Genomic DNA, 14,070 nt, shown 5'->3' on the forward strand with positions numbered 1-14,070 from the left:
GATCCAAGACACGGACACTTCGACAACAGTATGTCAAGATCCTCTAGATAGCCCTTCATCTTGAGGATATGAGTACTCACGGGTGAACCATTTGTCATCTTACAGTTGACCAGGTTCTTAAGGACGTTAAATCGCTCGACCCTTGCCTGTTCCTTGAACATAGTTTTGAGATGCTCGATCATCTCGAAGGCATCAGTTCCTTCGAGTTGTTTCTGCAACTCAGCCGACATAGATCCGAGCATCAGGCAGGTCACATCCAGGTTGTCATTGATGTGCTTCTGGTAAGCATCTTTGACAGCCCTGGGCGCGTTGGCTGTTGGTTCATCCTCAGGAATGGCTTCTTCCAGCACGTAGAGCTTCCGCTCATGCCTGAGAACAATTCTTAGGTTGCGGTACCAGTCGAGAAAGTTTTCACCAGTGAGTCTCTCCCGATCCAGGATGGATCGCATGGAGAGATTAGCCAGATTATCTGCAACAGTCATATTCTACAGAAAAAGATAAACAACAGACAGAAAACATGCAAGTCGCTTAGTACACATACTATCACAGATAATAGATGTAATATGACAGGCTCCCACTAAGAAAAACACCCTCAATGAGTTTCTAAGTGTGTTAGGATCCATATTTCACATGTTTTTGAGTCAGCTAGGGCATGACACTCAAAACCATGCTATTTAGATAGACAACACATTGTCAATCATATCATATATGATTCCTAGATGAGTATGGGATAGTGATACGCTATCACTACATGTTCCTCATCCCATCCTTACCATTACCTCCAAGTCCGACTTGATAACCCAATTCAAGCTCAACCATATTCGAGCTATGAGAATCACGATTTCTCCATACTGTCTCACCAAGATAGTCAGACACGCTCAGCTAGGGCATGTTCCGTAACCATGACGATCGAGGCCTTGAAAGTTGCTCTACTAATGGGCGGTAATAGCTTGAGATTGATCATGAGAAAAAGGACAAAATTTTGGACTTGAGAAATGTCTAAGGTACAGTCCGGAGCTGACCAGAATTTGATCCACCGGACTGATCTCAATCAGCTTCTTTGGTCCGCCGTTCTGTCAGTTTTCGAGAAATATTCTGAGCTTGGTCCGGGGCTGACCAACTCTTGGTCAGCTCCGGACCAACTTAGTCTTCTTCTCTGCTCCGAGCTAACCTGGAATCGGAGCTCAGTTCAAAAACTGAGCTTGGTCCAGGACTGACCAAACTTGGTCAACTCCGGACCAAATCGGCCTGTTCCTTCGCTCCGAGCTGACCAAAGAAAACGGAGCGCAGTCCAACTGGGCTTGGTCCGGGGCTTATCAAACTTGGTCAGCTCCGGACTAACTCAGTCTGTTTCTTTCGGTCAGTCTCCCAATCCTCGTCTCGGACCTGCATTGTCTTCGCTTGGTCAGCCGGACCAACTTTTGGTTTAGAGCTGACCAGTGAGGACTTTGGTCCTCCTGACCAAACAGGCGGTCCGGAATCTGATCTGCCTGCTGGTCCGGCTGACCGCGGACAGATCAGATTCAGGACAAGTTTCTAGGTTCTGAAAATTAGGGTTTGACCCCGTTTCGTCGCACCATTAACCGTCCCAGACTCCATACCATCCATGCATCATTTAACAATCACAAATATCCTTAAACATGCATAGATTCAATGGTTACATGTAATTTAACGATTAAAATCATCCAATCATATGACAAGCACAGCGATATACAGAGAACCAGGCTCTGATACAACTCTTGGGTTATCTACGGGTTCCTAGCATGCGATCATAACGATCTAGAGTTTGGTTTACTAGGTTTCATGCAGTGGAAGAAAGATCTAAACCTAGTCAAACGTCACACGCAACCAAACTTGGTAAAACCCGAAAGATCGTGTATATCATCGAGGGAATCATTACTTACCTCGTTCTCGTTGAAACTTGAAGCAAATATCGATCCGGAGCTTCTCTTAATCACCTAGGACTGAAGTTACAGTCCCTCTACACGTATCCACACTGACGGAAAGGATTCCAAACGATTTAGAACGTATCTGCTAGGATTACTGAAGAAAAGGGTAACTCGAGAGACCAGATCTAATCTCGAGAAGCTAAAAAACGAAAAGAATGAATTCTCTAGGGTTCTTAGATGTCTCTCTGAGTTTTAGGACGGCCTTAATTAAGTTTGGACAAAATCCCAAACTTAAATAAGTTTAGAAAACCGTAAATCCGAATTTTAGGAAAAATCCCAGATCCCGCTCCGCTGGACCAAGCTTAGTCCGAACCTCTCGGACCGCTTGACCTGGAGGCTTAGTCCGACTGACCAAGTTTGGTCAGCTCCGGACCAAGCCTCTTGGTTCTCTTTTGGTCCAACGTGCCAGCACCTCGGTCCGCCTGACCCAGCGTCTGGTCCGGAGCTGACCTACTTTTGGTCAGCCCCGGACCAACACACTGAAAATCCTTTTTCATGCTCGTTTCGATCAAATCTCATTTCTATTCTCCAGATTCTTCACGTATAAGTCCATCACTAGTGGTGTGTGACCCTGTAGGCCCATTCTAAGTGTTAGTGACTTCGGGAACCTTTCCCGAACCACAAGTCATGGTTAGCCTCTAGCAAGACGCCATGACCACCCACTTAGAATTGAGTTAGAGATGATCTAACCAAGGCATTAACATCTAGAGTTCTGATCCTTTGCCTCACGATATCATATGTTGAACAAGGGCATGGTTTGAGCCACCCTTCAAGTTCAACCGCTTTCTCATCTTGGCAAATCGACTAGTAAAATAGATGCAGCTTTATCTATAGCATGGCCACGCATTTTTCATAGTCCGACTTCCACGAGAGGGTCTAGCTATATCTCTCCTGTTAAGGAGGTGACAAGTCCCATATTGCATGTCTACTATCTCCATATGATTCGTGAACGTATCTGATCAACGCCGTTATAATCATCCGGTTAAAGACGATGTTTGATGCAGTCAAGACACCAATCTAAATAGTAATTATATTAATATGTAAACTCTATACGAAATAAAACTCTTCGTATTACTCAATAGTTTATATATACATATATGTGAACAAGAAATATAAAAAACAAAATATTAGAGTTTTTTATTACTCGTGTCTGAACCAAATCGTCTCGGATTCCTTCACTGAATTATTGTATTCTCATGGTAAAACGCTTCATTTATCTGTCAAATCCATCTTTTTACAATACAAAGACACACACATATATATATATATATATATATATATATATATTAATGCATGCATAATATACATATATATACATACGTATGCATATTATATATATATATATAATTATATGTGTATACCAATAAACATGTGTATATATTTATATATTTACATATATACTTATGTATAATATATACTACGCACTAACATATATATTATACATGACACGATGGTGTTATCGTGTATAACAATAGCGCCATCGTTTGTTTGTTTGTTTTTTTTTGTAGATTGATTTTTTTTTCGCTCATTCTATTTTGTTTGAATCTCCTGAAAACTTCTCAATGAAGTTTGTTTTCCGTTTTTTCCTATAAAATATAAAAACATCAAAATTGGAGAAAATTATACAAAATAAAGTCTATAAACATATAAATCTTGTGAAATATAATATAAATTATATAAAAAAATAAACATATATACATGTTATCAAGATGTAATGGTATTATTAAATTTAAGATACCATTGTCGGGAAGCTTGTTTTAGTCCATAAATTGATTTTCTCAGCTTACACACTAAATTTTCTTTTCCCGTGGATATAAATCTTTCAGGATGATCTATATATACTTCTTCCTCTAGATCACCATTCAAAAAAGCGGTTTTAACATACATTTGATGAAGCTCTTTATAGCTTGTGCCTTCCTTTTGCGTATAACCTTTGGCAACTAGTCGGGTTTTATATCTTTCAATATTACCACATGAGTCAAGCTTAGTCTTAAAGATCCATTTACAGCCGACTTTCTTTGCACCTTCTGATAAATCTACTAACTCCCAGACATTATTGTCGTTCATAGATTTTAATTCTTCTTTCATGGCATCAAACCATTTTCCAGATCTACAACTATTCATGGATTGTTGAAATGTAGATGGGTCATTATCAATGTTTAAGTCACATTCATATTCTAGAGCATAAACCACATAATCATCTGAGATCGCAGATCTTCTTTCCCTTTCAGATCGTCTCAAGATGATTGGCGGTTCATTAATCTCATCCGGTACCGTGACTGGTTCATTAATAATGTTCTCATTATGTGGGTTATGGACATGCTCTTGTTGTATTGGGATATCACGAGACGTTGATGTGAATTTCGGCAAACAACAGAAGGGATATCAGATGTGAAAACATTATCATGGATCTCTTCTATGCCAACTTTTCGTGATTCATCATTCCCACTGATTTGACAATTTTCAATGAACCTCACATTGCGAGTTTCCATAATTCTCGTACTATGGTTAGGACAATAAAATATAAATCCTTTAAACTTTTCTGGATAATCAATGAAAAATCCACTGGTTGTCCTAGGATCAAGCTTCTTTTCATGTGGATTGTACACTCTTATTTTCGCTTGGCAACCCCAAACATGCAGGTGCCTTAAACTCGGTTTTCTCCATGTCCACATCTCATAAGGTGTTTTAGAAATTGCTTTGCTAGAAACACGATTAAGCAAATAAGTTGTCGTTTTTAATGCATACATCCACAACGAGAGAGGTAAAGAGCTATTACTTATCATGCTCCTAACCATGTTCATTAATGTACGATTCCGCCTTTCTGCTACACCATTTTGTTGCAGTGTATCGGGCATTGTGTATTGTGCACAAATACACTTACTCTCGAAGAATTTCACAAATGGACATGGACATTGTCGAGTCTCATTATATTTTCCATAATACTCTCCACCTCTATCAGATCTCACAACTTTAACCCTTTTATCTAACTGCCTCTCAACCTCATTGATGAACGCTTCAAGTATGTTCACAGATTGAGATTTATCATGCAGAAAATAAGTATAACTGTAACGTGAGTAGTCATTAATAAAAGTGATAAAGTACCTTTCTCCGCCCCACGTGAAAATATTAAAAGGTCCACAAATATCAGTGTGAATTAATTCTAGAAGTTGAGTACTTCTTGTAATCGCTTTCTTTACAGTATGTTTTGACTGCTTTCCTTTGATACAGTCTATACGTACCCCTACGTCACTAAAACCCAAACATGGTAAAATTTTATTCTTCACCAATCTTATTAACCTTTCTTTGCATATGTGACTTAATCTTTGATGCCACAATAAACCCGAACTTTCATTGTTAGGTGCACTTTGTTTAACGTCCATAATTTTTTCAACATTAAACACGAATTCTGAAAACTTTCTATCAAGATTAAAACAATAAAGATCATCCATTAAGATACCAGAACCGAAAATGTGTTCATGTTTACATAATTGAAAAATACCAGAACCGAATTTAACAGAAAAACCCATCAAGTCTAATTTTCCAATAGAAACAAGATTTCTTGCACATTCAGGAATATAAAGACATCCTTCAAGAGCTATGTGAATGTTGGTGTCTAAGACCAATATATAAGTCTCAATGCCTTCTATCCGCACTTTCATCTTATTCTCCATGACCACGTGTCTTTCAGGTCCTTTTATGGTTTGGATCATACTGAATCCCTGTTTAGTATGAGAAACGTGAGTAGTAGCACCTGAACCTAACCACCAAGTATTGTTGGGCGCTTCAATAACATTCGATTCAAAGCAAACTAAAATGTTATGTTTACCTTTGCTTTCGAACCATGCCTTTTTTTCCTGATAATCTTTCTTAACATGTCTAGTCTTCTTACAGAAAAAACACTTGATTTCTTTTCGAACTTGGCTCACGTTATCTTTTATTGGAATCCTTCTTTTTGTCATTCTTCTCTGGTTTTATTATATTGTTGTCGGCATTAGTTTGAACTGTAAGATGGACAAAATGTTCTTTCACCTTCTTTAATCTCCTTTCCTCCTGTATGAGCATGACCTTCAATTCCCTAAAGTTACATTTTTCTTTGATGGTGTTATAATTTACTTGGAACTGACCAAACTCAACAGGGAGAGAGTTCATGATGAATTGGACCAGAAATATCTCATTAACATCCATTCCCATAGCTTTCAACTTTGCCACCATATTAGACATGTTTGTCACATGATCATGAATAGGATGTGCCCAGTCAAACTTTTTCGTGGTCAGTTCGCTCATGAGACTTCCTACAATCGACTTGTCAACCAGATCCGACTGAGAATACTCTTTAATCTTTTGCATAAATTCTTTTGCACTTTCAGTTTTAGGCATCGATGGCTTAACACTTTCTGCCATAGTGATCCTCATCAAATTCAAACACAATCTATTTGATCGCTCCTAGGAATCGAAGTTAATCATGTCATTTTCTGAGCTTTTATCTGTAATGGTTGTTACCTTTTCATTCAACAATGCATGATCCATATCATTGAAACCCAAATAAAATTGGATTTGTTCAGTCCAATCTTCATAGTTAAACCCGTTGATATTAATAATTCCATTACCAGAAGCCATAAGGTTAAGTGAAGCTGAAGATTTATAAATATTTATCCATTAGTATTTCAAAAGTAACAATAACATATACTAAAATTCACCTTTGAGCAATACTTCAATACATACAATAATTGATGCAAAATATACTTTAATGGACATCATGAAACTATTAGTTAAATAAATATGCAATTTTTGGACATACATATTTATTAACTTAAATTATATCCCTCTAATATTATTAATCATATACATTGATCTATCTTTGAATGATCTAATAACAATATGATAAATAATTATAATTGTTTATTTATTTATTTATTTATTTTGTATCATACATCAGCGTTCTTTTCATTATAAACAATTAAAACATATATATTTTGTTTAAATATTTATTTTAATTTAAACTAGGTCACTTTGGTGATTAGCAAATTTAAAATGTAAAACAAATCAAAAGATTTTTAACTTCCATATAATATGTATCCACATAGTTAATTTCATAAAGTATATAAATTATTATCCATACAAATTACTATACGATTACATAATATATATACTTATAGAAGATACAAAAATAATAATAATACATATTGATATGTATTATAAAAACATAGAAATTATCAATATTCTTTATTGTTAAAATTTTGTACTCGCATTTGATTTAATTAAAATGATCTTTGATGTAGTAAATATTTTCATGATATTTTATAATTTTATATTATATTTTCATGCACGTAAGTTTATGTGCTCATATATATTAGTTCATATATATATACACATACTTTAATTTCTATTACTATAACCTTTGATGATACATTTTTAAAAAAAACTGTAACCATATATTATACATATTAAAATTTCGAAACTGTAATCGATAAATTATGATAAAACAAAACACATGCTCTAATACAAATGTAAATTTAATTTGATGGTTTTCAATAACTTAACTTTATGAAAACTCATCAAGACTGAATACGGTTTTACATAATTCACACAACTTGAAATTAGTATATATATATATTATATAAGAATTGTACTTGAATCCATGTTGTAGCGAAATAACTTTGAAGAACAAACTAAATAGTTTCGTTGTTTGTTTTTCTGTCCTATCACCCTTACTTTTTTAGCTTTTTCGATGGATAAAAAATATGAACCAAAATTTTCATTATTTATAGGGTAAGAAGAGGAGAATAAACTTAACTACCCATGAACTTCAACACCATAATTAACTCATTTCCATCAATGAAGTCAAGATCATATAGAAGTCAAAAAACCCAAAATTACATGGGTCATTAAAATGTTATATTTCCAATACCATGATTGTAATTCAAGAAAATGCTATACAAGCATTTCCAATGGGCCTTCGCTTTGTTAGCTGATTTGGTTCAAGTCTGATCAAGTGGGGCTAAAGTCAAAGTCATGTTTTGGTGTAAAGCTTCATAGAAGGGAAGCACGATTTCTATGTTTCAAAACTGCAGTTTCTTTTATTCAGTTATTAGTGTAGTAGTGTTTCAATTTTTTTTATGTAATTTCTAGTGGCAGTTATTTTCTGTATTTACTTTTGTATAAGATTTATCTAATTTAGAGTTTTATGTATGAATGAATGAAGTTTTTTTTTCTTATGAAAACAGATCTATAAGCATTCATCAATTTTCTGGTTTGGTGAAAAATTAATGAGTTTCGTATTTGTGTGAATTACAGTGGTACCAGAGCATCCATTTGATCTTGTTGAGAGCCTGTGGAGTTTCTTTTCGAAGAAAATCTGATAGAAGATGGATCTTGTTGAACCTAGTGGTTCCTCCTCCTCGTCAACTGGTAGAGTGCCCGCTTTTGATGGAGAAAACTATCAGTTGTGGACTACGAGAATGAAGACATACTTGGAAGGAGCATATCTGTGGGAAACGGTAGAAAAGGATAATGAAATTCCTCTTCTGAATGTGAATCCCACTCTTAATCAGATCCGAGCACACAAAAAGAAAATGACAAGGAAGGCTAAGGCAAAATCTTGTATTTTCTCTTGTGTTTCCCCCGAAATATTAACACGTCTTACTGGTTTTGGTTCTGCAAAAGACATGTGGGACTTTCTTAAGAAATAATTTAAAGGTGACGAGAAGATTAAGGGGACGAAGGTTCTGAGTCTCTTGAGAGAGTTTGAAAGGCAACAGATGAAAGGTTCTGAATCGATCAAGGATTATGTGTCAAGGTTAATATCTATTGTTGAAAACATAAGAATCCTTTGTACTGATATGGAAGATGAGAAAGTGGTTCAGAAACTTCTTGTTTCTACTCCACAAAGATACGAAGCAATTATTGCTTCTCTTGAAAATACAAAAAGACTACTGAAACTTGCAGAAATTGTCAGTGCTCTGCAAGTACAGGAACAGAGGCATGCTATGAGGAAAGAGAAATAATTTGAGAATGCTATGAAAGCAAAGGTGAAAGGAAGCAGGTTTGTGAAGAAAAAGGGAAATCAGAAACAGAAGAATGATCAAGACAACAAACTTGGACCTTCAACAGAATCTGGTAAGTATCTTGATTCTTTAAAGCCATGTAAATACTTCAATAAAGTAGGTCATCCACATTGGAGATGTTGAAAGAAGATGGAGTGAAGAAAAAGTCACAAGGTTGGGCACATTAAAAGATATTGTTGAGCAAAGGATGTAAGTGATGAAAAAGCTTAAACTGTAGAAAATGCAGAAGATGAGCATCTGTTTGTTGCTTCCTGTTTTGCAACAAATTTGCACCAATGATCACTTGCATGACGAGTCTTAAATTTATAATCCGAAACACAACGTATCCGCAAGTATACGGATGATGTAGTACCGGGGTCGAACACAAGGACTTAGTGCGGTTAAGATAGGAATCGATTAAAACTAGAAAAATGTTGAAAATAAAGTTGAAAAATTGTTTTTGTGGTTTTGGAATTTTAAGAAACTAAATAAGATGAAATAAATTCAAAGACAATCAAGATTCAAGAGGAAGAGATCAAATGGGAAGGCTATGGGATTCGGGAAACACCGATCATGCAAGGATGCCGTAAGGAATGATGGACCTAGATCATGCTTGTTCTAAAGTGAGAGATTCGAAGACTAAGGTCGTTTCGACTCTTTCGAGTCGAATACCACTATCCAAGAGAGCACCCTATCCACTCTCGTGGCCTAGACTGAAATCCCGAATGCATAAAATTCTCTTTCAATAATCATAGGTTGGATTGAACTGAATTTCTTCGCATTCGATCTCAACCCATTTCAATGAATGCATCAAAGAACTAAGAACCCATGTCTCCATGGAATTCACAATCCAAAAATTTACCCACAAGATTTTCATCCAAGGGCAAGCATTAAACACCATTTATCAACCTCTAGCAATCAAAACCCAAGCAATTGCATCACTCAATTCATAAATCCTAGGTCTCCCTAAAGATTCATTCAAGAGAGATGAGAGATAAACATGAAGGACAAAAATTTCCATTCAATGCAAGAGTTTGAAAGCATAAACAAAGCACAATCTTGGGTCCAAAGCTGAATATAAGCATCCTTACATGAGGGCTAATCCCTCATCCCATAACAAGAAACTACTCACTACTCATGTTCAAGAACACCAAAACAACTGAGTGAAACATAGAGAGAGAAAGGGAAAAGAGATGCTCAATAGGTTCTTCAATCTTTAATCCAAAGCAATCTCCTTGTTTTTCAGTCAAGATTTCGGCCCTAGGTATTCTGGAGGAGAGAAAATCGCCGCCTCTTCTGTCCCAAAATCGGTCTCTCCCTCACAAGTCTGAAAATGACGGACTTAACAATTTGCAGGTCACACGGTCAGCCGGAATAGAGTTTGGTCCGGCGGATCGGACGTGCGAGAGAAGAAGGAGCGCAACGCAAAGTGATCCTAGTCCGGTGGACCAGAAAATGGTCAGCTCTGGACTAGTACTTCAATAGGTTTCCTCAGCTGACTCTGGCGGACTGGCTTTGAGCGGAGAACTTCCGGTCCGGCGGACCTGCATCAGTTAGCTCCGGATTAAGCTCACTTCCAGGTCTGGTCAGCTTGTCTGGTTCGGAGTGGTTTGATGGACTTGCAGAGCTCGGGGCAATCCTAGTCCGGGGGACCATAGTAGGTCAACTCCGGACCATGCCTTCATCTAGTGCTTGGTCAGCTCATCTGGTTCGGAGCGTGCTGGCGGACCGGAGTGTGATGCAGGTCCTGGTCCGACAGATCAGAAATTTGGTCAGCTCCTGACTAGGACTTCGAGTCTTGGTCAGGTCGCCTGGATCAGCATGGACAGGTGGACTACGAGTCACATCTGGTCCGGTGGACCAGATTTGGTCAGGTCCGGACCAGATGAACTCCACAGTTTTCTCTCGGTCTTCTCTCGTCGTCCCGACTGGATAAGTTGAGCACGTTCCGTCCGCCGGAGTAAGATCTGGTCAGGGGCGGACCGGAAGCCTGTTTGCTCCGTTTCTCGCTGGATTTCCGCATCGTATTCTCGGGGTCCTGCCAAAGACAAAAAATAGTCCCAGAACCCTAGGGTAGCTCTAAAATGCCTAAAAGTGTGTGGAAACCGTTTAGAAACCAAAGGCATATTCGTATACAATCCAGATAAAATCTGAGTCATCAAATCCCCCCAGACATAAATCTTTGCTCGTCTTCGAGCAAATAATACCAATGAAACACAAATCCTGAAAGGGGTGGTGAGTTATAGATCGATCTTTGGTGAGTTCAAGATCTAACTGCACATCCACTGCTCAACTCATGGGAGTAGAATCGAATCTAGGATACTGTAGCTATCCTCTCTTATCAACTAGACCTTCCTGAGTATGGAGTTTCTATGTCATCCAAAGTCTGCCATAAGAGTAATCACTACCTCCAAGCACTCTCCTAAACCTATTTACCGTTTTCCTCCCTGTGTTGTCTCTTCATTTATTCTGTTCATTTTTTTTCTTTTTTCCTTTTTGTTGCTTTTCTTATTTCTTTCAGGAGGCTAAGGCTTAGAGAAATAGTATCCCGAGTTCCTAGGACATTGAAGTTGACAAGTGTCTCTACTTTTGCTTTTCTCTAATGATCACGACACATGTCCCACAACTTAGACCCGAACCGTCTAATTTTGGTGCACTCATGTCATCGAATGATTTTCATTGACGATATAACGACAGTGGAGTGTTGGGATGTGTACTTCCTTCGCTTATTCCTACAATATTCTTTCCAAGAGACTGTCCATCCTATGGGAGAAGCTTCGGGAACGATTTTTAGGGAGATATCTAACCTGGGTTCGGTCGATCCTACTATTTGGCATACCTAAGGACAACAATACACCCCACAACCTAGAATCGCAAGCATCGAAGAGAGAGTTCACTATTCATCTATCATCGACAATCTCCTCGAATACTTAGAAGGATCTAAATCCAAATCATTAAGGAGTTTTTAAGCAGCTATCACCATCATCTCATCATCGATCAACCTCAACTCAAAACGGTTTATGAAATGCAATGCTCCTATATGATCTAGACCTATATATGACAAATGTAATGCAAGACTAGGTGATATCTATATGTACAACCTAAGGTGTGAAAGTGATGCATGAAATGCAAGAAGTGCAAGTATGGAATGCATCTATAGTGAGAATAATGATAAAATTGTGTGTTTTTTTCTTAATATGCAAGTGAATATATGAATGTAACCTAAAAAGGAGACTTGAAGCGATGTTAGATGCTCACCCCCCAGACTTGAATGAGTCACCGTCCCCGGTGTCACTCAAATCCGAAAGGGTGGAATATGTGGAATATGGAAGAATTTGATCTTAGTGGAGGAGGGTAAAAATGTGTATAACCTTGGTGTCCAAGGATCAAAAGGCCTCTGTGCATTCCACTTTTGATGTATGCCACATTGTCTATTTTGTTTTATTTCAAGTCGAATTCAACCTTAGATGAGAGATCAAAACAAAGAAAGATCAAGTGAATCTGATAACAGTCAAGCATGTAAGACAACATAGAAAAATAACCACGTAAGTCATAGGTCCCGGAAATGCAGAAAGATGAAAAGGAAAAGGAAATGCTCCTGATGCATCCTCTAGGCGACTCTACTATGTTCCGACGTGGTCAGTATCCATATGATCGGTGTCTTCCGGTGGTGGTGGTGAGCGGCTGCGAGGTGCCCTCGGTGAGTAGGATACATCCGGAAAGTAGGACTGTTGCGGTCCGTATGCACCGCCGGGGTATGGGTAGACTGGAGGAAGAGGGACGGGCTGAACGGTGCTCTGCATCCGCGTCACATAGGTAGAATCGTACTGGCGGTTCACCTCTGTCTAATAAAAGTTGTAGTGTCCCATCTGTGTGCGCATGGTCGCTACCGACCCCTCCATGTTGTCTAAACGGTGATCGTATGAATCTAGTCGGCCATCTATGATGTCCAAGTGCTGATCCACACTGTCAAATCTCTGGCATATTAAGTCTCGCAGCTCCCGTATGTCCTGATTGGGATGCTGGTACAAGGGAGGAGGAAGCGTCCCCAGTGTGGGGATGTATCGGAGGGGACTGAGGCAAAGATCTCTCTCTTCATTGTCGATGGGATGGTGGCGGTGCATGAACGACCGACGCCTCTTCTCCATCCATGTGGAACAGCAGGCCCTGTATGGTGAAGGGAGGAAGGGGGTCCATAGGAAGACAGACTGTCTTCTCCCTCTCCTCGGTGTCAATGTAACGCCAATATGGTCTTCCGGCCATGCTGGTATCGATCGCCCTCTTTGCGTTAAGTATGGCGATGCGCAAGTCTGGATGCCCTCTCGGTGTTAGACCCAGGTTGATACCAACTCTCCTAACAATCATGGAGACTATTCGCCCTCGTTTATAGCCACACTGGTAGATTGCTTCGCCTCTGAGATCTCGTGAAGGTAGATAGTCACCCTCGAGGCTAGGTCAAGGTTAGCCATTCCCCAATCATCTTCGTCGAACGCGTCACGAAGTGCTCGCCTAAGCATATAGAGCTCTATTATCTTGATGTCCCCCTGCTCCCCAGACGAAAAAGCACTCCCGCAATGAACATGTGTAGAATACGTATCGCAGGATGCCGGAAATCACCTCTTCGGTTTGAGATAGGGAATTCGAATATGGGAAAGAGAAGGACAGAGAGACGCCGGGGGAGAGAGGGATTTCTGGCGAGTATGGTTGAAGGGACACCGGCGATGAATGCTGGTGGCTAGGCGAGCTTCAGTGGCGGAGTGTAGCGAGAGTCGCTTCAGGTCTAGGGAGTTTTTGGTTCGGCGGAGTGAACAGAGAATGGTGCAACTCTCCCCCAGACTTACCTTTTAAAATGCGTTCTCTGTGATCCGGAGCTGAGTGACATAAGGTCCGGGGCAGACCAAGTGCTTTGTCTCATCAGCTGGTCTGTTCTTGCATGTTTGGTCTGCCTGTCCGAGAGTGTGTTGGGGTGACTTGGTCCGTCGGACCAAATATTGGTCTGGAGCTGACCAAGTCACTTTGACCATATTTTCGCCAAAATATTTTCTTCTCTTCCTCGCATGTATGTGTACTCGATC

General features: G+C 39.0%; 1 protein-coding gene across 1 annotated transcript; it reads right to left on the minus strand.

Annotated features, from left to right (window-relative positions):
• Nucleotides 1-5,879: 5,879 nt before the first annotated feature.
• LOC104805040 lies at nucleotides 5,880-6,353 on the minus strand. The gene has a single exon (XM_010529444.1). The coding sequence runs from the start codon at nucleotides 6,351-6,353 to the stop codon at nucleotides 5,880-5,882; it is 474 nt and encodes a 157-aa protein (XP_010527746.1).
• Between the last annotated feature and the right edge of the window lie 7,717 nt (nucleotides 6,354-14,070).

The sequence above is a fragment of the Tarenaya hassleriana genome, unplaced genomic scaffold (assembly GCF_000463585.1).
Source record: "Tarenaya hassleriana unplaced genomic scaffold, ASM46358v1 Cleome109, whole genome shotgun sequence".
Lineage (NCBI taxonomy): Eukaryota > Viridiplantae > Streptophyta > Magnoliopsida > Brassicales > Cleomaceae > Tarenaya > Tarenaya hassleriana.

Coding starts and splice junctions, on each gene's coding strand:
- LOC104805040 (XM_010529444.1), bottom strand. CDS start 6,353: ATGGCAGAAAGTGTTAAGCCATCGATGCCTAAAACTGAAAGTGCAAAA.